The 25,687-nt window shown below is 47.8% G+C and overlaps 1 protein-coding gene across 1 annotated transcript in view; it reads right to left on the reverse strand.

Moving 5' to 3' along the window:
* The window catches only part of MGAT4B (alpha-1,3-mannosyl-glycoprotein 4-beta-N-acetylglucosaminyltransferase B), a 52,342-nt gene extending 28,852 nt beyond the window's left edge, over positions 1–23,490 (reverse strand). Inside the window, exon 1 of the mRNA XM_054389277.1 lies at positions 23,394–23,490. Coding sequence (XP_054245252.1) covers positions 23,394–23,490 — 97 coding nt within the window. The remainder of the gene's footprint in view (positions 1–23,393) is intronic.
* Positions 23,491–25,687: the final 2,197 nt, after the last annotated feature.

The following is a 25,687-nucleotide window of genomic DNA, read 5'->3' on the forward strand; positions in this document are numbered from 1 at the left end:
GTTTAGCCTTTGGAGTGCCCTTAGGAGGTGTCCATAAAGCAAATCACCTGGGATGAGTCCCTGTTAATAACTTATCCTGCACCCAGCTTCCCAAAGCTTCCCATGCATAGATCCAGTTCGTTACCCATGATCACTGCTATGCCTTGCTGTGAAAAATCTAATCCAATTTTCCTCCTCTTTAGGGATAAAACATCAAGAGAGGGCAGCCAGTCTGTCAGATACAGCAGCAACGTGGAAGAAGTGGAGGTAGAGCTGTGTCATCATCTCCAGCAAATCTGTGTCTGAAGAGAAGCAATGCAATGAGATCCAACACTGTCATGGGCTGGGAGGAGTGGTTCAAGCTACACAGCTTCCTTTGGGGAACTCATTACTTAGTTTTATGACCATGGGAAAAACTTCAATATATAAACTATAAGATCATCACTTTGGATGTAGGGATTTATGACTGTGAATATAATCCTAAAAGAATCCCACGGCTATGTCCGAAGCCTGGTGAGAGCAGAGACATTCTGACAGCCTTGTAAATCTGTACACTGGAAAAGTATTAAGTTTTCCATAACAAGCCAGAGTAAACCTTGCTAGTGCAATGACATCAAAGGGATCTTAGATGCCACCAGCGTGGGTTCAGTGGTTATTAGCCCTATGTTGGTGCAGACTGGGACAGCCACAAGCAGAGCTGCCCAGTGCCCTGCACCCACTCCTTGGTACTGTGGGGTTTACCCTGGTACCTAACCCTGGGTATTGCCTGGGAGTGACGAGACCACTTCAAGCACCAAGCCAGTGTCAGAATGCCACAGAGTTGCATTGCTGTGCCCAGAGGGACTGGAACAATCCCCTTCTACCAAATCACCTCTGGCATCCCTGTAGCCCTGGCACCACTCATTTGCCACCCAGCCAGAGCACACTGACTGCAGCTAATTCCCTGTATATGTTTTCCCAAAGACAAGCCTGGCAGCTCTGTGTGTATGGCACATCAGCTTTTGGGGGGATGCTATTTATAGGCTGCCCAGAGGGGTTGTGGAGTCTCCTTCTCTGGAGATACTCAAAACCTACCTGGGTGCATTCCTGGGTGATCTGCTCTAGGTGACCCTGCTCTGACAGGGGGGGTGGACTGGATGATCTTTCAAGGTCCCTTCCAACCCCTAACATTCTGTGATTCTGTGGTTCTGTATTCCTGCAGCCCTTCCCTAGCCCAGGTTTGGAAGGTGCTGGCAGTCGTGCAAGCGCCCAGGAATGGGCAGGATGAGAGTGCTAAACCAGCCTCACACACCTGCAAAGACAAATAAATTCCTTACCTTCAGACTATGAGAGCACATCACTGCACACAAAGGGAAATTCACTCTGCTGCTAATGCCTACCACTTCCCTACTGAGAGTAATGGAGATCAACAGAACAGACTGAGAGTTCTAAAACCTGCACTGCTACTTGTCTAGGCTGTGCTGGGTACACCACTTGAAATACAGAATTGTCAAGTTCTTCTTTCTCCCCAGCCCTCAAGCTGATGTAAAATGCCCATGTTTTAATAGTAAGTGTGCTTAACCATCAGCATAAATTGCCAGTGTTATGATGAATTCTCAGAAAACACCCTCAACTGTTTCTTTGGAGCTGTGTTCTAGTTACACCCCGAGTTACATTTCAGTTGAAATAACTCCTGTGATGGGTACCAGATAATAAGTCAGACTAAATGATGCTGGAGATACTTCCCACCTTTGAAATACGAGTGGTTTTCTGATCACCATCCTTACAGGGACTGGCTGATCCTCCAGAGCTATAAGACGAAGAGCCAGATGATCTTCCAAAGGTGAAGGGAGAGGAGGAAAGCCAATTAAGCTTCCCAGCCAGGGCAACAGCATCTGGCTAGGAGCATTTTCTACTTTCAACTCCTTCAGCAAGGAGACCATAGGCACACGTCCTACTCTTCAAAGGCTATCTTGTGCGTATGAGCAAATCTGTCCAAACCTTTTTGGCTCCAGCCATGGTGGTATGTTTAGAACACTATTTCCAGATGTGTTTTGTATCCTCATCAGTCCGGCTGCTGCCTCAAGCCAAGAGCATTATATAAGCTGCAAAGCTTAATTGGATTATTTAGCCCAAATCGCTGGCTGAGAGGCAGTGGGCCCAGGGAAGCGGCCGGGCAGCCTGGGGAGGACCTGCACCACCCACCCCCAGCTTGGGGAGAAAAAGGGAAAGAGCAGGAGCCAGCAAATAATTTGAAGAGCTGACAAAGCAAGACTGGCTTCCCCATCTCCCTCAGATGTTTTCTCACGCCTCCCATCCGTTCTACAGAGGGTGCATTAGGGGTATTTTATTAGAGCAGTGTTTTCCTATTTTCACAGCAATTAAAACAAAATAAAGGCAGCAAGCACTTTAGAAGACACAAGCATTTCCTCTTCACACCAACAAGCATTTCTTGATCTTGCAGCTCCACAACATGGAATCATCCATGCAACATCCAGCAACTTAAGTTTTCCCACAACAATATTTTTTTTCCCCAACTTTGGCTGTTGCAGCAGCTTATTTTCCATTTAAGGGCATAATCCTGCCTGTGGGATAACCCATCCCAGCAGATCTTCACAGATGTAATTATTAGGACAAAGTCCTAAAAAAAAAAAAAAAAAGTGTTGCAACTATTCTTGGGAAGAGATCAGGGAAGAGAAAAGAGAAGCTGAAGAGCGTCCAAGTGCTGTAGCTATTGGAGTGTGCCAGAATGATTTCATTCCTTTTATTTTTAATAAAACCTAGTAGTAAAGTCAGAAATTAACATAAGTATATAAGCTCACACTGCAGTTTGAGAAACTCACACTATGCTTTGAGTAGGTTGCCTACTCCATTGCTTCAACAATGAATCCATGCATCCTTGAGAGCTGCTTAAACTCTTGCCACGAGGCCCTGGATGGACTTTGCATGGCAAAAAAAAAAGCAGCCTGGCATCCTTCTCTGCCACTGCTGACAACATTTCCAATGCTCTCCACCAGGCAAAGTGCCACGGATAAATTCAACAGATTAAAGCAACCAGAACAGCACAAGAGGCAGGGATGTGCTCAGCCCTGCTGGGAACAAAAACCCTGCAAACCACATGCAGCACTCGGGTACGGAAGATGCCTCTCACCTGCCCCAGAGCTCTGGTCCCCAAAGCACCAGGCACACAACAAAGCCCTGAAATGTGGGGCTGTGAAGCTCTGCTGCCTGCAGCCGTGGTGCAATTCGTTCTGAGCATTGCTGTGAGTGAGGAGCTCTGCTTACCCTGCTGCACACACCAACAGTAAACAGCAGTGGTGACCACAAAGCTACTTACAGAAGGGATCTCTGCTCCCATTCCATGATTTCTAGTTATGGAAATTAGAAAAAAAAAAAAAAAGGAAAGGAAAGGGGAAAAAAAAGGCACACAAAGAGAGATTTCCACAGGGCACAGCGAGCCCTGCAATTTGTGCTGTGCTTGGACTGTGTAAATCAAAATCCAAGCGACGTTTACAGCACCCCAGTTGTTCCTTAAACTTTATTTTTCTTTACTGCGTGCATTTTATGCCCTTGGCAAGCTGCAGCATACAGCTCTGTGTGACTGATGGGAAGCAGAAAGTTGGCACAGCCCAAGTGGGCAAAGCAGCCTCACACACCACCGCCCCCCTGCTCTGTTATCTGCATTAAGAGCTTCAACAAATTTGTGTAATACCCAGCATTACAGAAATGGATTTCCAAGCAGAAGAGAGCAGTTGGCAGGATTAAACAAGTAGAAAGGCACATGCACATAAAAAACAAAATAACAAAATAAAAATCAGAGGTCTGCACAGGAGCTAATGGAGCAAGCAGAAAATAACTGGGCATGCTCCCTGGGCTCTGGGACTGCTTCCTTTACGACAGGCAGTAATGTCTCATTATGAGAGAAGCAAATACAATAAAGATGAATGTTCCACCTTCCCCTGGCTACATTTTAAGTGTTAACCCAATACAAATTCTCAGGTTATATTTCAGAAAAAATAGCTACTAAAAAACAAAGCAAACCAAAACAAAACCCAACCTGCTGGCAGTGCAGCAAAGCAAATTGCATTGGAAAGATAAATCCTACGTTCTTCACAGGCAGATGTGAGCATAGATCAGACACTATCATAACAGCCCCTCCCAAAAGAAGCCACAGAGTAAATTTACAAGCAAACAAAAGTTGTTTGTTGTGCTCTTCCTCTGTTTTGCTTAACCAAACACAGACAAAGTGAGTAGCAACAGAGCACTCACTGCATCTCATAAACAGATGCCACACACCTTCCCCGTGCTGCCGTGCTCTGCAAAGGCAATATGGAACCAACCCAGTGCTGGAGATCAGCAGTAAAACACTTGGAGGGTGAAACTACATGGATGCTGCAATTACTGTCATCACAAAATGACCATTCAGTTCCACTTCTCCACCGAGGCAGGACAGTATCAACACCCTGCTAACAAACACAGCCTTGTCGGGGTGGCTGGGCATGAAGGCGCCTGACACCAGCCAGCGGCTGCCAAGAGAAGGCTGTTGGTAATTTACGAACCTACTTAGCACTGAGCTGGGCCAGGACACTGTAGCATCACTATTTCTAGCTGATAAAAGGGCAGGCTCAACCTACCTCCACAGTTTTCACAAAACTCCTACCAGCTGACACGTGAAATTGGTCTTAAAGCTGCTCTTCGGTGCAGGATTATAAATCTGGATCACCGCCGCTCTCCCTCCTGCAGCAAGAACATCACACTGAAAGGAGATCATCTATCTTTTACCAGGATGGGGCAGGGAACAAAGCAGCAGCATCTTGAATCAATTAAATCCCAGCTTGGTCTGAGCTAGAAAATCCTTGCAAAAAAACATCCCTTGGTTGCTCCCTTAAACCAAATGAGACTCCCTACAAGTGCAGAAGGTGTTGGAAATGGAGAACAGAGAAAGTGCACCGTACCCAGGAGCACATCAGATGCTTAAACACTAAAACCTGTGGCTCTGTTCAGCTCTGCTCCTGCAGTTCTCACCTACCCCTGTGGATGGGAAAGGGATGGATTTGGGGAGGAGACTGTGGTGACATGAGCTGGAATTGTCCCAGAGGAAAAAGGGAAAAAGAAGGGGGGAAAGGGGGAAGGGAGGGAAGCACTGCCTGCATAAGGGAACTGAGGGTGGCTTCCAGTCTTGTGCCCCTTGCAACTTCAAGAAGACCTTTCTGGATTAAAAATATTTTAATTAGGTCTAAATCCTTAATTATGGTTAGTAATTTTAGCCTTAAAAAAAAAAAAAGTATGAAGCAGCCAATCACTTTTACACCACTCTATCTACGGTTGGGGGGGGGGAAAGAAGTATTTCTAAAAGAAACCTTTGCTTAGTAAGGTTTTCCTGATGCCTCAGCCAAGGCAGGAATAAGCTGAGTGATGACCTGAGCTGCCACAGAGCTGTACAAAGGTGGCAGCTCCTGAGATGTGTAGGTTTGGCCAAATCCTGACTGCACCTGGAGGTAAACTTGCACCAAGGTTCACAGGACCACAGGATGTTAGGGGTTGGAAGGGACCTCTGGAGATTGAGTCCAACCCCCCTGGCAGAGCAGGACCATAGAATCCAGCACAGGTCGCACAGGAACACATCCAGATGGGTCTTGAAAGGCTCCAGAGAAGGAGACTCCACAACCTCTCTGGGCAGCCTGTTCCAGTGCTCCATGACCCTCACAATGAAGAAGTTCCTCCTCATGTTGTGGTGGAACCTCCTGTGCTATAGTTTATATCCATTGCCCCTTGTCCTGTTTCTGTGGATCATAACTTGAAGGAGAGCTTTGGGGTTTGCTTATTTCTTTTAAGTAGGTTTATTACATATTTATCCCATCTCTAACCTCCCCTTGCCTTGCATCTCCATTTTGCATTATTTATCATCAGGTATCACATTCATCTGCATACTTCATGAGGTGCAAAATAACTGATTAGTCATTACATGTTAGACCTTCCCAAACCGTCTGTGCCAAGCTCTGCAGCACTTTTGGTTTGGCTTTTTTTTTGTTGTTTTGGTTTGGGTTTTTGTTTTGTTTTCTCTAACACTCAGTGGAGGGGGAAAGAATCTGAGGGGAGAATTGGATTTGCAGGAAACACAAAGTAAAAGAGCCCACATGCTTGCTGGTAGCAAAGGCTTATTATCTGCTGCAGCAAGGAGCACACAGACTATCATCTTTGAGGTAATTTAACCAGGGATACAAACTGCAAGCAGCATTATTTCAAAGACCTTTATTTATTGATTAGAAACAAAGTCCTTATCCTCTTCCTGCTCCCTCCTTGAGTCGTGCTGATTGCACACAATAGAGAGCTATCGCTTAGAGAGCCAATTAAGTCAACTTCTGAAAGGTAATTGAATAGCTGAAATTCTTAGTGCAATATTGTACTGCATTATCTTGATTGCAATGAAGGAAAACAAAGCAGTCAGAGCAAGGAAAATTAGAGAATGAGGCATTAGCCATAGGTAGTAATACTAAAATGGATGGGGGTGTTACTAAAAAATCCCTCAAACCCCAGGATTTTCTTTCTATGTTTACCTCTAACCCTTGCTAGAGTTGTGAGAAGGGAAGAACCACCCTGGTCTTGTTTATTTTCTGCACTTGGCAGGACTTGATGAGGGATCTCCCTGAGGAGAGTCTAACCCTGAGGTGTTAGACTGGGCTCAGAGAACAGTGGTGGCCATGGACACTCCACCACATCCTTCCCTGGAGAGGTACCCAGCATTTGGGCATCTCATACTCAATGTGAAGCTTTGATTGAAGCACTTCTTGTGGCTGGGACTTCATGAAGACAACACCTTCTGTACAGACTCACCTATGCCTGATGAAGGAGGTCATACTGTTCTCCAGCAGAGTCACCTACAGACCTTCTCTCTCCTGCCCTCCTGGGTACCTTCAAAAGTACCTGGAAAATTTTATAACACTTCTGAGATTTCCTTACCATGTTCCAATTGGGCTAAAGCGACACCAGGAGTGTGCAACCTGCTGAGAAGAAGGGCATAGCTTCTGTCCCTTTGAAAAACCAAGCTTGAATAGAAGGAAAAAAAGGGGAGAACCTGACTGTAGACCTGACAATATTCAGAAGTTATATAAAATTACTCATTTAAATGCAGTAAGAAACCCACATCACAAACTGAGAGCAGAATCTTCAGGAACTTGAAGACATTGGTTGCATGTGGCCAAAATTCACCATCAATTTCCAAGCCAGAGCACGTGGGCTATAAAGCATTTAGACAGGCACATAAAAAGGAAGCTTGCTTCCCAAGAGGGAAAGGAGGCACCACAAAACATAAAAATCTCCCTCTTTCTTCTGCACTGACAGCAGACTCTGGTGTGATCTACAGCCCCTGATCTCCTGCCCCTTCATCCTCCTGGGTTTCCACAGCAGCAGAATCAATCCACCCAACTCAACTTCTGAGCAAACTGGCAGCCAAGTGCTGCTTCCCTGCAGCTGCTTTGGCAGTGTCTGCCTCCCCACACATGTATTTTGTCTAGCTCTGGAGACCTGCTGGAGAACATACAGCTGAGGACAAGAGCACAAGAGGAAATGACTTGAAGTTGCACCAGGGGAGACTGAGGTTGGATACGAGGAACAATTTCTTCCCTGAAAGGGTTGTCAAGCACTGGCCCAGGCTGCCCAGGGAGGTAGAAGCCTCCCTGTTCCTGGAGGTATTGAAAAGCTGTGTAGATGTGGTGCTGAAGGACATGGTTTCAAGGTGACCAGGCAGTGCTGGGCTAATGGTGGCACCGGATGATCTTTAATAACTCTTTCAATCAAAACACTCCTGTGGCTGTAGGAGTGGAGTGAGATGCTGGAGATGCTTTCTCTGGGTGTCCTTACAGCAGCTACTGAAGCACTCGAGGTCCCACTGAGCCTTGCAGACTTTCCAGCCCAGTACAAGCACAGACCTCCTGCAGACCAACCCAATAAATGTCATTCCTCTACTTGCAGCTGTGCCAGCAGAGAAATGCAAACCCATCCCTCTGCAGGCATGGTTTCTGTGTTGGAGGGGCTGCAGGAATGATGGTCAGAGGGAGGGATTTATGCACCTTGTAGGCTGGGAGCCCTGCTCCAGCTTCTGCCTTACTCATTGCTGTCACTCACTCAGTTTATTTTGCAATTACCTCAACAATTCCCTCTGAACTTTTAAGGACATAATTTAATGAGCTTGAACAATTTTTTCAAACTTGAATAGTCTTTACCTAAAAGAAGCCAGAAGGAAGCCAAGGCACTCCAAAACACCCCAAGAGTCCTGGTCCTCAGACAATACTCCATACAATGAGAGCTTTGGTTTTTCTTAATTCATCAGACTGAAAGCTCATCGCATACAGCAGAGCCCTCAGCCTCTCCTGCCCTGTCTATACTTGAGACTTGTTCCAGCTTTTCAAAAGCTCTTTTCACAATTAAAACCAATCTGTAATGACAACATCTAGAAGAGCTCTAAAAGCTGTTGGTACTTTCTCTGAGAGCTTACAGCAACTCATTGGACAGAGAAGCCAGGAGCAGAACAAGCACTTCATGGAGCAGCCACTGCGTACACACATTGGCCCCTGATGCAGATGCAGCATGAAGGCAGTGACATCCTCACACCAGCTACCAGTGCACTGCAGAAAGGCTGTTTGTAGGAGACAAACCAACCAACCAAGCTAAGCTTGAATAAGGCATTAGTTGAGATTCTAGCAAGCTGCTTCACCTTATCATCATTATTTCTGGAGACACGTTGTGCTGGTTCTACTCCAGCCACACATTTGTGTAGCTGCACAGGTACAGGGGAAGCCTACAAATCACATCTTGCAAAACAACTGCTGGCAAAGAGCAGGATTTGTGTATTCATTGCTCACCAGTCAGCAGTTACATACATTTTAATTCCGACCTCAAACGCAATTTGGACCACGGCAGATGTTTCCTATAGCACAGGCTTCCTTTGGAGGAGAGTTAATTCAGTTTGAACATGGCAGCAATGAAGAAAGGGATTTAAATGTTTTCTACTTACTCTCCAAGCTTAATACTGCAGAGGTAAAAATGAGGGAGTACTAAACTGAACAGCTCAACTTGCCTTTCTCCCAGCCTGAATTTGGACCAAGCCCAGCAAGCTTGGTCCCTGCCACCCAGGACTCCCTCCTCTGTGACACCAGCCTGTGTCAAAAAGAAATTAAATTATTTTAATTAGGTTCTTCCAGATGCACACTGATGTAACCAAGAGGAGAATATGCCTCTTGTTCTAGGCTGCTTAAATTTCACCCCCCCAAAAGAAAGAAAAGAAAAGAAAAAAAAGGATGTGCTCTGGAAAGCTTTTCCTCCTCTCCCCTTGTTACTCTCAGCAGTTTCCTCCTGTTCCTCTGCATTAATAAGCAGATCATTATTTCACCAACCACAATCAAAACTTTCCATAAGATCAAATCCAACAGCAATTTTACACTGACATAGCTGCACATCCTCAAGAGCCTTGAAATGCTCTCAACAAGTTGTATGCACAGGGATGGGCTCTCCACCTACCAGCAGAACGAGCTTGGGGAGCAACAGCTGCTTAAACAGGGCACATGCAGAGGAGTAGTTGAAGTGGAAAAGAAATGGTGTAAATAACTGCAAACACAGCAAGAAATGTAGGCAGAGTGGAAGGAAAGAGGGCAGCTAAGAGCAAGCTGGCAGCAGGAGATGGGATAAGTTTGGATTCTGGAATCCAAACTAAACAAGAGTGCACGTACCAAGGAATGCACAGCTCACCTGAGCGCTGTGCCACGCACCAGCAAGCAAGAAGTCCTTGACCTTTTCTGCACCATTTGGCAATGCAAATTTTACCCACCCATGAGCCTCTCTTGCCAACATCTTCCCCTTTCCTCCTCTGCCAAATCCCTAAGTCTGATGCAAATGACCCCCATGCTCATCCCCAGCACTGCAGCAATCTTGGTTACCAAATGATCACAGAATCACAGAAACATTCAGGTTGGAAAAGACCCTCAGGACCACCAAGTCCAACCCACGACCCTGCTCTACAAGGTTCACCCCTAAACCATATGCCCAAGCACCACATCCAAGCCACCTTTAAACACATCCAGGGTTGGTGACTCAGCCCCCTCCCTGGGCAGCACACAAATCTTTCTGTGAAAATTTTTTTCCTGATGTCCGGTCTAAACCTACCCTGTTGTAGCTTGAGGCCATCCCGTCTTGTTCTATCACTAATTACCTGTGAGATGATGCTGATGAGTAGATGACTGCCTCATCTACATGGACCTCCTAGCCCAGCCTTTCATGGTGGAGCTATGTGGAAGGCTTCTTCATGCATCCAGCATGTTCAGGGTACCCTAAGAAGATCCTGCTCTCAGCTGGGACTTCTGAGCACTGTGGGGTCACCGAGGTAGCTGTGGAAATGACCACCTTTGGATGGAAAGCTTTAAGACCCAGTGTTCTGGAACAGCAGATGAGTGCTTGAACCTTCAGTCCCAGAAGTAAAGCATCTCCTTTGATGCCCACAGTGGCTATGAAGGGCTTAAGGCCATCATTTTGCCTGACCTTTAACGATTACAACAATACTTCTTGACCTGCATTTCAGAAGTTATGAACTACATACAGCCCAGACAACAGCACTCAGGCTAAGTGATCTGCTGCTGCCTTGACAGCTTTCCAGAGATGGGAAATATCTCTGCCTTTCTCCAGTGACTTGAACAATGCACACACACAGACATCCAGAAAAGCACAGTTCCTCTCTGGGTACAACTCACTCAAGCAGGAGATAGCTGGAGATAGTTTATTATGCTCTATCCAGGTAACACTTGGCACAACAGCTCCAGGTACCACTTCATCACAGAGAGCAGGGTGGAAGAAAGGAGACTTCAACTAGCAGCTCAGCTAACCAGGCACCTTCAATGAGGAGCAAGCAATGAGCTTTCTTAGCAAGTGGTTCATTCAAAGGGCATGCAGTGATTTCAAGAACCAGATAAAAATCCTCATTAAGATCTCCATGGAAGTCAAGAGCATGTAGGAGGGCTGGTGTTCTTGGAGAAAAGATGGATATCTTGCCATACACAGCAACTGATTGATTTTTAGGGGTCAGCTGTCAGACCTCACCAGACTCCTCTTGCAGAACACCAGCAGCTGCAGGGCAAAAGCCTGCCCCAAGCACTACTGTTAAAGTTCAGCCCTGCTCCTAGAGTCACAGGGCAGGCAACTGTGACCACGAGGTGAAGGAACCTTGATAATGACTCTTCAGTCTAAGCAATTCCATTTAAGAGCTGCTGTGGAAGAGATGTCACCAAGATGAAACGTGACCCCATTTAAGACATAGAATGTTTCTTAAAGAGCCTTCCAGAGGTGATCTTACACATCCTCTTCTCTACACACAACCCTGCTAGGTAAGTGTCTTATGTGGATGTCCCTAATTGCATATCAAACCCTGCTGCAGGATGAGTGTCCCAGAAATGAAGCCTGATATGGGAGGGTTGCACTTCATTTGCCCCTATGGAAATCTCTTCCAGTTGGGATAAGCAAATGATAGCTCATGGTGGAGTGAATGGCAATTCTGGTGTCTAGAGCAACTTCCAGTCCACAGTGAAAATAGAGCAGCTCCTTGGATTTCAGCACAAGATTGGCTTTTGTAACCTCTGTGCCACATGAAAGACACTGGAAACCCAAAGTCCACCTCGGACAGGACAGTATTTCCTGTTTGACTTCTCATTAAAGGCAAGGAAACTCTTCTGTACTCCCGAAAGACATCTGAACCTTAACTGTACTGCTCTGCCACCAAGAAAAGAACTTTGTGATTCAAGAGGGTCTACTGCTGAGAAACCACATTTGGGCACTCTCCATGCAGTGCATGGTAGAGTCTTCCCCTGACAATGCCTTGCACAGTATCTGTGCTCTGGTGTGCAAAGGGATGATGCTGACTGCCCATCCTCCTTTTCCAGCTGGAGGACATCTCCTGGGCAGCCATCTCAGGTGAAGTCCCCAGACCTGGCTCCCACTGCAGGATGCAGAGCCTGGCTCAGTGAAGGAGGCTGCAGCTGGTTCAGGCATGCCTCACTTCGCTTAGTGTGAGGCTGGAGAGAAACAACTCCCTGACAGCTGGTAAATGCAGCTGCCTGCAGCTAATGGGGGATGACGAAGAACCAGATGCTTCTTAGAAGTGCATTTCTGTCATCCACACCTCCAAACAGCAGATTTCCTTGGACCATGAGGTCATGGAGAACAAAGATCCTGTAACACAGATCTTTGAATGCTGTTAACTGATCCAACCCCATCCAAATGTCACGGTGACCGTCAAGACAAAACTATTCCTTTCTCCTCCTGCCATCCCCAACTTCATCCATGGGGCATCCATTAGGTTCAAAGACAAAGGCTGCAAAGATCCTACAACAAGAGCCTCATTAACTGGCTGTACAACTGGATCTGTTTTGGAGCACAGTGCCATCCCCCACATTGCCAGGCAGAGCTCTTGCTGGGGGAAAAAAAATAGATTGAATTAAAACATATCCTGCATACCTTAATATTGCAAGCAGCTCTTCTGTTAGACTTAAAACAACAGCATTACCAGCTGTAAAAGGGGAAAAAAGCCAACATCACCTCAGGAAGCCTCCCAAAACAGTGGGCCGAATGAAAAAAGAGTGAAGGAGATTTCAGATCTGCCCTGAAGAGAATCTGTGTCGCAGCTTTAACTCCCTGCAAAGAGAGGGATAAAAGGAAACAGGATATCAGAGACCAAAAATCAGCATTACTAGGGCCAACCAGGTAGCTCAGAGGTAGATGGTCACCAAACGATGAGGACTGGTTTGGAATCAGCTAACTTCTGAAAACGTCTTGCCAGCTTTAGCATTGGAGACATGAGAAATCAGTGTCCACACAAGAATGCTCTCCTGAAAGAACAGGATTTAATGCAGCCAAGATAATTATCTAGATCCTTCTTTATCCCATTAGTGGTTTTCATTCGCATCCTGGAGCACCATAAGCGGATTGTTCAAGAATTACTTGCCGTCCGCCATTTCAATCCCAACTGGAATTATCTTTATACCTTGGTCCGAAGAAAAGCGATTACATCCCTGCCAGCCTCGCTGCAATGCCCTCTTTTCTGAGGCTCCTTTTATCATTTTTGTTCTATAAATGTGATGAAGAGAATCAGAGAACAACTGTCATGGATGTGACTCTGCCCTCTCCTCCTCCTCCTCTTGCTGCGCCACACTGCACCTGCACCGAGATGAAGCTCAGCGAGACTTAGTCATCAAACTACCCAGGACAGAATCTAACAATGCTCCCAGCTTCCTTTGTGTGCCATGATCCACTAATGAAAGAAGAAGGATGAAACTGTTAAAACCAATTAAACAAATCACTTGATGCAAGAGAAAGAAGTGGGATTCACTGCACCACAGACCCCAGGGGCGTCCGCTAAATGTCGTGTTTCCTGCTCTCCAGTAATGTAAGTCACTGTGCAAGCTCTGGTGGAGAGAAAGCCAGCATCACTCAAACAGCCAACACAAACCTTTGCTTCAAGGCCTAAAACAACAAGAAGACAAAATTCCCCTCCCAGCCACTCTAACTGCCTGCCAGGTCTTGTACTCATGGAAGAATTACATCTTCTTCCAGGTACAACAAGGACATGGCTCAAGTCCCCATGGACACCTGACAGTGAGTGAAGATGCCTGGAGGACACAAAGCCCATCCCTGCTCCTTGCAGAGAGATAAGGAGCAGGTAGCCAGCCCTGCCATGGATAGCAATGCCTGTGTTGTTTAGCAGAGCTCTGCTTTACAGCTGCGTAACGAGCTCTGTAGGAGAGGTATCTTCATAAACAAGTTATTAAAAGAGGGAGGTGGGACACAATAATAGCAGGTGCCAATTACTCAGCTCCCAGCAGAGAATTTCCAATTTCTCACCTTCCCCCAAAGCAAGATGTGCCACTGTATGGCAGCACACTCACCAGCAAGCCTCACACCCTCCTGGGGCACCGCTCCTCACCACCAAGCCAGGCTGCTATGGCGCCACCAGAGAGGCGAACACTGCACCGAATCAAGACCAGTATGGCATGAAATGAATTTGGAAAGAGAGTTAGCCCTACAGAAAGCAAATAAAATGATCTTTCTTTGCCTCCAGAACCTGGCCACTCCTCCTGCCAAGCACAGCAGATTTGTGAGCTGACTGCAACTGCCAGGCTTGCGGCTCCTCAAATATCTGCTCAGTGTCAGGAACAAAACACCAGTAACAGTTTTAGTATTTTAAGAGGGCAGCATAGTTTCAGACAGTAAATGTCCACATTGCAACTGGAGCCGTTGGAGAGATCCCATCCTTTGAGCCAAGCACACCGAGGTAATGATTAATATTACAAAAGTAATCTGAGCCTTTAAAAATCATTACTTCCAAAATCAGCAAATAATTACCGAGGCCTTTAGCAATCGATACCCAAGATAAACAGACAATTAAATTGTGAAAGAAACAGAAGAAAGTAGTTAATATTTGCTAGACACAAGCCAAATACACTTTTTCATGGTAACCAAATACTTCCAGTAAATAGATATTTTAGCTCGCTGAAGAGGCACTTTCAGAAAGCAGTAAATTAATCTAATAAAACAGACAGACAGGGTGGAACCAGACATTAGCGCAACACAAACTGATCTATACGGAGCCAACCCACAACCCATGTTCTAATTATGCTCATCCACCATTCTGGGTCTTTACCTTCCCCACCCAGGTCAGCTCTTTCACTCAGGGAAAATACATATTTTATGCAGAATCACTGGCACCACAGCACAGGGAATTTGAGCCATCAAATGACAGAGCCTCTGCTCAGCCAGGATTTGCCTTTCCAGTCCTTTTTCTAAATATCTCTCACTCCTCAAAGTCAGCAAGTTAATCTGCTTTCAAACACAGCTCTAACTTTGCCTACAGTTCAGTTGAAGCTCCATCCGTGGGACTTGGGATGAGCTCTCACTGCCCGGAAAGCTGCCAGTTCAAGCACCCTCGTGGCATGTCCCCACACTGGAATTGGTAGGGTTTGGCCCAGGGGGCTGTGCCCTGCCTCGCCATCACTCCTGGGACTGGGAGGGACTTGGAGTAACTCTTGATACCCAGTGCAAGGACAGCACCACCACCTCCTTCCCATGCAGCCTGTTACCAGCTTCTACCCAAAATCATTGCCTGGAGTTACTGAAGCCATGCTATTAGGTGAGCATCTGGCAAAGTGCCTCAGATGGCAGACACTTGAACTGGACAAGATTAAGAGATGGAGAGATGCGTGGGAAGATGTCCATCCTGGTCATTTCCTGCAACTTCAAAGGAAGATGTACGGGAGGAAACCAAGGGAAATGGGAGACAAAGAGACAAGACATCAAAGCTGTCTCCACAGAGAGCACAATGAGAGCTGGCATGAAAAAGGAGTAGTTAAAACACGAAAGACAAGATCAAATAAACTCAGAAGATCACAGTCTGGGTGTAGAAACGAGGGAGAGGAGACCACCACACTGCTTGCACCAGCAATAACTGAATAATTCATTTGACAGGCACTTGTCTGTGGCAGTGGTTGAACCTGAGAGAGTCCAACACCATCCAAGTCCATCCATCCACCAGGAAGCCCACACAGTCAGGTACTGTTCTGGCTCTTCACATCCAGCATGGGGACATGCCATAAGGACACCACATAGCAGCTCCTCCCCCCAAGCTCCATGGTTTCGGGAGGAACGCAGCAATTTACTCCTCATGCAGAAAACTTTTCCAGCTCCTTCAGGATGAAGTTCTTGTAGTGGCAGGGTTAGTGCTGCTATGATGCTTTCAGCAGGACAAGCTATACAAACACAGAGTGCTCTTACACATCTCTGAAGCAGCTGGCAGCTCAGTATTGGAAGCGTTCCTGTGATTACTTCCAGGGGCTTCTGAAGGCTACACAGCTTTTTGGGTACCAGAGGCCTCCTATCTAAGCCATGAAATTCCTTGGAGCAGTGACAGTACATTGAGGACCTCCTGCAGTGTACATAGAGGCAGCAAGTGACAAAACAGAGTCTCCAAATTAAACCTTATTTCCAGAAAGCCCTCAGCAACACAGAGAGAGGAGAAAACCCTATGTACTCCAAGGCAGACTGGAAAATGCAGTCAGGGTGGTGTAAAAAATCCTTGAGGATTAGGTGTGGACCAGGTAGTGATGCTGACACAAGCCAACACCTTCCCTGAGTTCAGCATCCATCCCACTGCCAACCAGTCCTAAACCACCAGTGCAGGAATTATAGTTACAAGTGAATGGACACTGCAATGCAACGAAGCTCACAATGAAAATAAAAGACAGGTGGAGATGAATCCTTGCACTGAAGCTTCTTTAAAGCCTAGCAATTTATATTTTGATGCTACTGTTGCCCACTTTCACATAAGCAGAAATGAAAATGTCTTGCACAAGCATGCCTAGTTGCTTAGAAATCCAGATTAACTTTTAGGTAAATCTGTATCCTGTACATTGCACAAGAGGGCAGGAATATTCAACTCTCAGCACAGTCACTCCAAGGCAGGAGCAGGCAGGAAGGGTGATGGAGTTGTGGAGCTGTCTCTGTGCATCAGAGATGTGTCCATGCTAATGCATGGATCGTGGAGACTCGAATGTGACTGGACACCAGGGCGAAAAACAGAAGGAGAAGTGGCCACTGCCACAATTAACACAGAAAGAGATGATTATAAACTAAATTCTGACCTTCCCAGATCAGAAGGGATTTTTTTTTTTTTTGCCTTGCAAGAGAAGCCTGATGTGGACTCAAAAAGAAACCTAAAAGTCATCATTGAATGAAAAGCCCTTGACACTTCAATTCAGATTAAGAAGACAGGAAAAAAAAAATTCACTTCCCTCCATCAAAGACAACAGTCCTCGCCCTGAATCAGGAAGCTGTTAAGCAGATGTGTGATCAGCAGTCCCTGAAAGCCCCCTCCTCCTAACAGCATTAACCTGCCAGCCCCTGCTGAAGCCCTTTCTTTATTTTAATAGCTTCCATAATCCTTTAATTTGACCAGTGGCTCCTGCAGCCATGGCAGCCCTCTTCACCACCAAGCCTCACCGATCTCCTGGGCTTTGTCTCGTCAAAAACAAACTGTCAGCATTAGAACTGGCACAATGATGATATGGAAGATCCTTATGTGGAGCAAAAAGCTTTGTCTCCAAATACTTATAGACAGCTGGCTCAGCCCCACCTCTGCAGAGGCTTCCTGCACAGCGCTGGGTGACTGAGGATGCCCATGCTGAGCCAGGTGCCCCAGGATGGATATATGTAGGAGCTATTGATACTTTGGGGACTGGTTTGGGTTCTGTGAACAAGAACAACCACAGATAACCCAAGCCTACTTGCAGCAGCCTGCTAGCAGCCTTGCCCAATCTATCACTAAAGCAATTTCTTCATCACTTAGCAGGTTTCAAAGCTTTCCAGAGATGTCTGACAGCTTCACTTAAACTAGCCAGCTATAGATGTGTTTTACATTAAACACTAAGTGAATAATCAATGAACATTCAGGATATAAGGACAAGTCAATGATTTGTTTTAGATGAATCAAAGGGAATCACAGATGAGAAAGGGTTTTGTTCTGTAGCAGATGTAAACCAAGAGAGGTACTTGATGTAATTGGGTGTCTGTATGTTAACCTGCTCTGCCTACTGCTTTCCTATGCACTGACACAGACCCTGCTGTCACACAAACGCAGCTGTGTTCTCCAAACCTCTGTGACAAGAGATGTCACTGTCCCCAGATGGGAACTGAGGCATGAAATCAGCCAACTGACTTTCCTGAGAATGAGAGGGATGTGGCATGGCAGGGACCTGAATCAAGTCTGTGCTTCCAGCAACTTCAATTCCATCACGACTGCAGCTCTCATCACTGGAGCAGGGATGGGACATGGACAAGTGCACATGCAGCACAAGTCAAGAGTCCAGCTCAAAGACCCAATGAAACCAGCAAAGAAAGAAAACAAAAAATGCAGGTGGCTCCAGGCAATTTAATCTGATAAACACATATCAACAGACTGCATGGTGTCTCTTGCACTTGAGATGAATTTGGTCAAATCACATGCAGGGTAATTTTACAAATGCTGCTGCATCCCAGCTACCAATTCCACACAACGCATGCTGAGCACCACACAGGCCAAGTAAAGGCTCTCAGAAATGCTCCTGCAGATCTTTTTGTTCATCATGCATTTTAATGACAGATTTCTAAACTCTGTGGTTCCTCAACCAGGTCCCTGCCTGCCCCCCCTCAGCCATCAGAAGCACACGCTGGCTCTGCTGATGGCATCTCTCCTCCTGGTAAATGCTTCCAAGGTTCACAGTGAAGTGAGCCCAGCTCAGACCAGAGCTTTTATTCGTAGTGATCCACCTGAAGCCTGTGTCCAATTCCCCAAGGAAACTACGAAAAATGGAAGCCAGGCTGGTGCAGGTCACAGAAATGACAAAGCATCAGGAACCCCCCTGTGATGCAGGACACAGCTCATGCTTAGCAGCATCACCAGCGCTGACTCTGCTGCTTCTAGAGCAGATTAGCAGTCATGGCTTTTATGCATTATGCAGGGAGCCTTTGTAAACATGCTCAGAGGAACTTCCCTCTGGGACAAAGTCTGCTTCCCACAAACGACAGCCCAAGCAAGTGGAGCATCCCACCGTGCACAACACCAAACAAGCAACATTTCTATACAGAGACGCTGCCTGAGCCTGCCCTGATGCAATAGGCACCAGGGCAACATCCACGCTGCAGCTGATGCCCCACAATCAACAACACACCAGCATCCACTTCCCCACCATCTCTGTGAGACTCCACACTCAGACCTGGACCAAGATATCCATCCAGGAGTGAGTCCTTCAAGGAGTACAACTGCTCTGAAACTGTTCCACAAGGCCCAGGGGAAGAAGAGTTCCCATGGGGTGAGCATCCAAAATACAGCACAATCTAAATGGATGTGCAGGTGTGAGGCTGCTATGGAAAGAGCTTCCAGCTTTGCAGGTAAATCCATGGATATGGAAGTGCCTGCAGTCATGGCTTGACAGTGGAAACCTGAAGCTGGCTGGCACTAGGTGACCATAAATCATTAAATTCTGAGGGGGAAAAAAAATTGCTGGGAGAAGCATGCACAGGCAGTGTGGGTGCAGAGCCCACCCTGAGCCACACAGCTGTATGCTGGAGGTGCAATCTCAATCTCAAACTGCAGCATTTCCAAGGGGCAGCATGTTTGCTAGGTGTCTCCTAAAAGGCTGACACAAAGTTTAGGATTTTCTATTAAATAATAATAATTTTAAAAAAATCACAAATACACAACTTTGATCTAAACACTTAAACCCCAAATATCCTGCAGCACTACTGGTTCTAGGGTAGGCTGTGAAGGGCAAAAAGCAGTGCTGGATAGATGGTACATGGCTGGTCAGTCAGTCAAGATGAGAACATGGATGAAAACAGAAGTGTTTCTATCACTGGAAAGAAAAACCCCACAATTTAATTGCAGATAGGTTTAACTGTTCATCTTCTTCCCATCTGCACCTGTCACTTATCTAAAGTTTTGAAGGCTTCTCAGTTTTACTGAGCCCTTAGTAAATCCCCACATCAGGCACACTAATGCCTGAGACTGCCCATGCCTTCCAAAGGCTTGATCCTCCAACTGCAGGTCCCCCTCCACAGTTAAACCCTGCAGGTCCACCTCATGATAGCACATTACAGGAAAGCTTCTTCCAAAGCAGCTGTTGGTTTTTGAAAGTTAAACCGTACTTAAATCTAAAATCAGCAAAGAAAGAAATTTAAGCTTTGGCCAAGACACCCACCACCATGATGCACAGCACATGGTCCACCTCCAAACCACCTTGTGATGCTGGACATCAGCTGCCTGGGTGACTGGTTGTGCTATTTGAGGCTGCCCTTCTCTTCCTACTCCAGCAGACTATTTCAAACCTCGTTTATAATTGGAAAGAGGCAGAGTCTGGTTTTGCAGACCATGAGGTCAAAACTTTACTAATAACCATAGCACAGCAAAACACCTTTAAGTGGGTAAACAAACCCTGCCTTGGTCACAGAAAAGCAGCTCTAGAGCTAGTTTCACCTGGTTTGTTTTCTTTCAACTAATTGTTTTGTCCTCCCAAAACAGAGCAGGAAGACAAGCAGGCTCTGTGATGATTCACAGGTGTTTTAATATCATTTTATTCTCCATAGGAGGCACCGCAGACTCCTTGCAGCCTTCCCCAGAATGCAATGACACGAGGATCAGTAGGAATTGTCTCCAGCTACTCACAGGGGATGGCTGATGCCACAGAGGACTGGCAAACACGGAGCCTGTCTTTGAAAAATGAGGGCATGGGGTAAAGAAGAGGATCCAGGAAATAAGAAAATAATCAACTTCAGCTGAAGTGCTTAGAAGATGAGAAGAACTTAAGCAAAAGCTCACCTCTGTTTACCAGGAGCAAATCTCACAAAATCTAATATATTTTTTTTCCTGTGACAGGTTACCAGGACTTCTGGGAGCAGGAGAAGAAACAGAGATTTCAGAAGGGCCTCTGATAGTGTCTCACAAGACATCCCCACAATGCAGCTAGGGATGCAGGGCTTGGACTGAGCCACTTAAAGATGGGTGCACCACTGCTGGGAAGATCACCGCTTGTTCTTTGAGCACAGACTGGCAGAACCTTACTGAAGAGGGTTCTAGGGGAACCCATCCCAGATCTGATACCACTCAATATTTTCATCCATGACTCAGCTGATGGCAGAGATTGCCGTGCTGATTGCCTTTGAAAGCTACGCCAAGCTGAGAGGGACTGCAAGCATGTGGTAGGACAAGATCAGAATTCAAAACAATCCTGACCCTTTAGAAGAAGCTGTCTGGAAAAAACAAAGGACACAGTTCAAGAAGGACAAGTGTGAGGTAATATGATTTGGTAAGAATAAATTAACCAGGTAAATAGAGGAGGAGGAATGAAAAGCAAAAAAAGTTCTGGAGAAGAATCCCAAAGGATCAGTGGGATTAAGAAAAAATGTAAACATAAGTCAAACGTGGCAAAAGCAGAAAGCAAACACGCTGGGATGCATGAACAGGATCACTGCATGTAAAAGACCTGAAGTAATCCCTTATTCTTCTGAGCAAAAACAAGGCAGCAACTTCAGTCCTGTACTGCAGGTTAAGCATCACTCTTCAGCAAGGATGATGGTCCATAAGAGAGTAACAAGAACAACTGCAGACCACGAATGCATGACCTAAAAAGAACGATCAAAGGCACCAGCATGGTTTAATCTATATTAGCAGGCACTAAGTGCAGGCACAGGAGCAACTTTCAAATATCTAACAGGCACCTGAAAAGAAGGAAGGAAAGATTTTTTTCTGCCTGTGCCCAGTAATTGGAAAACAAAGAGCAATCTTGAAACGAAACTGAAGGAAAAGACATTCCTGCTCAGATCGTAAGAAAAATCTGATGGCAGGGCTGCTAAATGTCAAACAGATTGCCCAGGGAGCTTAGGCATCTCTGTCATCGGAGGTCTGTAAGAGTGAACGCCACAAACATCTGTCCGGAAGGGGTCGGTTATCACCGATCCTGCGTAGGGGCAGGAGATGGGCTCAGTGACCTCTCAAGGTCTTCTCCAACTCTGTACTGAATAACAGCCTGATACGTAAATGACCATAATAGCCGGAAACCTGCTGTGCTGACACAGCCTGACCCGCATTACTGGTGACCTGTTGCAGTGATCGCCGTTTGCAAGTGACAAGCTGCTGCTGTCGGAGGAAAACGCACATCCAGGGAGGGTCCTACCAAGAGGGACAGGGACAGTGGTACCTGAGGTCATTGTTCTGGCGCTTGAGTAAGCAATGGGGAAAACTACCTGTCAAAAAATAAAGCTGAGTCAAAGGACAACACAGCTCAGACAGCACAGACTGCTTAGAAACCAGGAGTGAGTGCACGCAGCGCGGGCAGCACCGCTCGTTGATTTCACTTCGTTTACGGGAGGGAGCCACAAGCAAAGCAGCTGCTCAGCAGTAACCACAAGAAAGCAGCTCTCAGCGCACTCCTCTGCCCCTGCTCACCACAGTCTAGCATCTCTAGCAGAAAGCACATACAACACCTGGCTGTGCAGACACTTTTTCCAGATAAAAATCTCACCAGCAGAAGCTAACCAAACCACCAGCAGTAACCCTGTGTTACAAGCACTTGTCACCCAAACCTCTGCAGGGAGGCAGCTCTCAGGGGGATTTAAATCACACTAGAAACACAACAGAAGAGCCCTTTGGCTGATGAACGAGGCAGAGGAGACTAAGCAGACTCATCAGACACCTGAAGCTGCCAGAAGATGGCATGTCCCAGGTGCTCCTGTCTTGGTGCCATGGAAGCAGCACCTACAATGGGATCATGTCATCCTACCCAGAGGAGCTAAAACAACCTTCCCTATCCACAGAAGCACTGATGCCAGCCTTGCACCATGCCAAGCTGCACCTTGTGCATGGTGTGCCATGGGACTGCAAAGCCATCAAGTCCCATCTTACACTCAGCAAAAGCTGCTTCTCACTTGTAGCAGAAAGAGATGCTTATATGACAAGTGGGAAGAGAGAATCAAGGGCTGTCTGGCTGGATTGCCTATCTTGAATGACCTCTAAAATTGCAAGAGGTGGAGAAGCTGAGCGACTAGCATGGGCATAAGAGGTTGCACATCCATACACAAGACAGACAATTCAGAAGTGAATACAGAATTGTCCTCCAGTTGAGGGTAAATCCAGTGAGCAACAGGATGGGGAAGAGCAACTATCATGTTGTCAGGAAAACCCAGCAGCAAGCATCTCTGTGATAGCTCTGGGGGATTCCCCACAGTGTCAGTGGGAGGGGGCCCTGCACCCCTGCTTTGCAGCCACCTACTCGGTGCAAAGCCAGCACCAGTACTTCACTGATGAAGCTGGCAGCCCTCGCATCAGTCCCACAGCCACTTGAGTTCGTGGACCCAGTAACAGCTGTGGAGCGTGGGAAGGGCAGGGCCGCTCGGGTCTCCCCTCACCTCCAGTTTACCCAGGCACCCCCAGACCAGGACTCTCCCCAGTTGCTGGCAGCACCATTACCCACAAGAATTTAACCTGCGTGGTTCCCATCGCTCACGAAGGTTTTCACCATAATCGTGGGGGTGCAAAGAAGCGCATCACCGAAGCAAAGCCCAACGTAGCCCGCCCCGGACGACAGCCCGCCCGTCACCCCGCAGCACGCCCCAGGGGCGAGAAGACATCCCCGGACCTGGCACCTCCCGCACCTCCTGGCACCCTCGGCAGGGGTACGCCCGTCCCGACGATCCCACGGGTCACGCTCCTGCGAGGGCTGGGGGGCACAGGATCCCGGGCTCGGAGCGCGGAGGCTCTACTAGGATGCTGCCGATCAGAATCCCTCCAGCTGCGGCTTCCACCGGCCCCCCGGAGTCCAGCCTGGCCCGGCTCCCGGAGTGCCCCCAGGCTCGAGCCCGCGGCCGAGACCCCTTACCTTTGTGCCCGCCGAAGGCGCCGTACCAGGAGAGCGAGAGCAGGGCGCACAGGCAGCCGAGCAGCAGCGTGAGCGCCGTGCTGCTGCGGAGCCTCATCGCCTCCTCGCCGGCGGGGGCGGCCGCATGTCCCGGGCGCGGCGCGGCCTCGGCGGCCCGGGGGCCCCGGGGAGCGCGAAGCGGAGCGGAGCGGGGCGAGCCGCCCGCATGCAGCGCCCGCGCCGGGGCCGGGCCGGGCCGGGCCGCGCCGGGGCGGGCGGGCGGGGCTGGGGGGGCGGGGCCCAGGGGTGTGGTCAAGGGGCGGGGCGACAGCGGGCGGAGGGCGCCCCCGTGCGGGGATGTGCGGGGACATGCTGGGCTGCAGGGCGGGGAGGAGTGGGACTGAGCGAGGTGTAGGGGGGCGTTATATGTGTGTGTATGCGGGGGGTGCACATATGTGTGTGTTTAGGGGTGTGGGGGTGTACACACGTGTATGAGGAGTGTGCACGTATGGGGGGTGTACATGGGTATGGGGGCCGGTATCTGTGTTGAGGTGTATGTGGGGTGGGTGTGCATGTGCATGAAGGTGTGCATGTATGTATGTGTATATGTGCCTTTAGGGGCGGTTGCATGTGTGTACAAGGGGTGTGCATGTACATGCCTGCACGCATGTGAGTGTGTGTGTGCATGAATGTTTGTGTACAGGGGTTTGCACAGATGTGCATGTTTGTATGCATGTATAGGGGGGTGGGTGTACGTGTGTATGTATAGAGGGGTGTGTGTGCATTGGGGTGTGTATTTGTGTGTGTGCATATGGAGGGGTGTGTATGGGGGTGTACATGTGTGTGTAAGTGTGTGTACTGTGTGTGTATGTGTCTACAGCGGTGTGGGGGTGGGGATGTACATGTGCACATCCACAGGTGGCATACATAAATGTACATCCCTGCACAGTTGTCTTGTTCAAATAGATGTCTATACGCATACTTCTGCACAAGCATATGGCCATTTGAAGGTATTTATGTATCTGTGGGTCTGTGTGGGTCTCTACACATGTGTGCACCTGGCTCCATATGTCTCTGTGTGTCGGGGTCCGTATGTCTGTGTGGGAGCTGTGTATATGCACAAGGGAGCACAAATCTCTCTAGGGAAACGGCTCTCCACACCTGGGTGTGCACAGGTGCCTATGGATGGAGCTGTGAGCTCAGCCCCCAGGCACAGGAGTGTCCCCATGGCCCCGCACACAGGGCTGTGCACAGCTGTGAGGGGTGGTCTGAGGCACAGCAGCTGCCCTGGCTGTACGGTGCCATTTCTGCAGAAGCACTTCATCCTGGTTAAGGAAATGGCATCTAATGTTTATTGAGAGAAAATCGATGCCAGATGAATATCACAAACGGCAGCTGCTGCCTGGAAGGACGTCATCGCTCTTCCAGAGGGCCTGGCATTCAGGGGTTGCGGCCTCAAGCTGCTTGCCCAGATTAAGGAGAAAAGAAATCAGATTTTAAAATGATTTTGCTTGTGTTTTCTTCAGTTAACGGTCCAGTTTGATTTCATTATAGAGCAGGAGGAGCTGTACAGCAAGACTGTGTTTGGAGCACTGCATTTATGTCCCTCTGTTGCCTGAACTGGCATCTCTGGTTGTGTGTGGAGTCAAACGGCTCCTGTGCCCTGTAGGAGGACAGATAATCCCTCCAGCAAAAGTTGTCATTTTCTGATCCCTGGAGCTCTTGTAGTGGGTAAATATTTCTCAGACGTGTAAATACTGTAGGACTGGCTCCCTGTTGTTTGACACGTTTGGATCAGTTAGGGAGTAATGCAAAGTGCAGAGGCAGCAGCAGTGCGGGCAGTGGATGATGCTCAGCCACAGCCCTGGAGCAGCCTGGGCACAGGCAGGGATGTGCTCGGAGCCAGATGCAGTCCACAGGCATGTCCTCTCCAGGCAGTGCTCCAGCCCATGCAGGACTCATTCCGAACTAGGGAACTCCAGCAAACAGGTCCTCATGCCTCTGCCTCAATTCCTTCTGGAAAGGCAAGGGACAAAGGGAGCTCAGCACCTAGAATGAGTGGGTGCAGGGACTGCCTTGGGGTACTCTGGGCAGTCTCTGTCCCTCGTTGAAAGCTATTCCCGTGCATGAGGAAAAGCATGGGTTGCTCATTTTTTGCAGGAGCTGGTCTTGTCTACCTCTGTCTTTAGCTCTTTCTCTATAAAATAAACCACAGTTTTAAAACCGTGAGATGGCCTCTCCCGGTGATGAGAAAATCCGAGCAGGGCATCAGCAGAGGGAGCCCTTTGGATGGCACCAGAATTTTCTGCCTTCGC

This window comes from Indicator indicator, chromosome 18, assembly GCF_027791375.1.
Source record: "Indicator indicator isolate 239-I01 chromosome 18, UM_Iind_1.1, whole genome shotgun sequence".
Lineage (NCBI taxonomy): Eukaryota > Metazoa > Chordata > Aves > Piciformes > Indicatoridae > Indicator > Indicator indicator.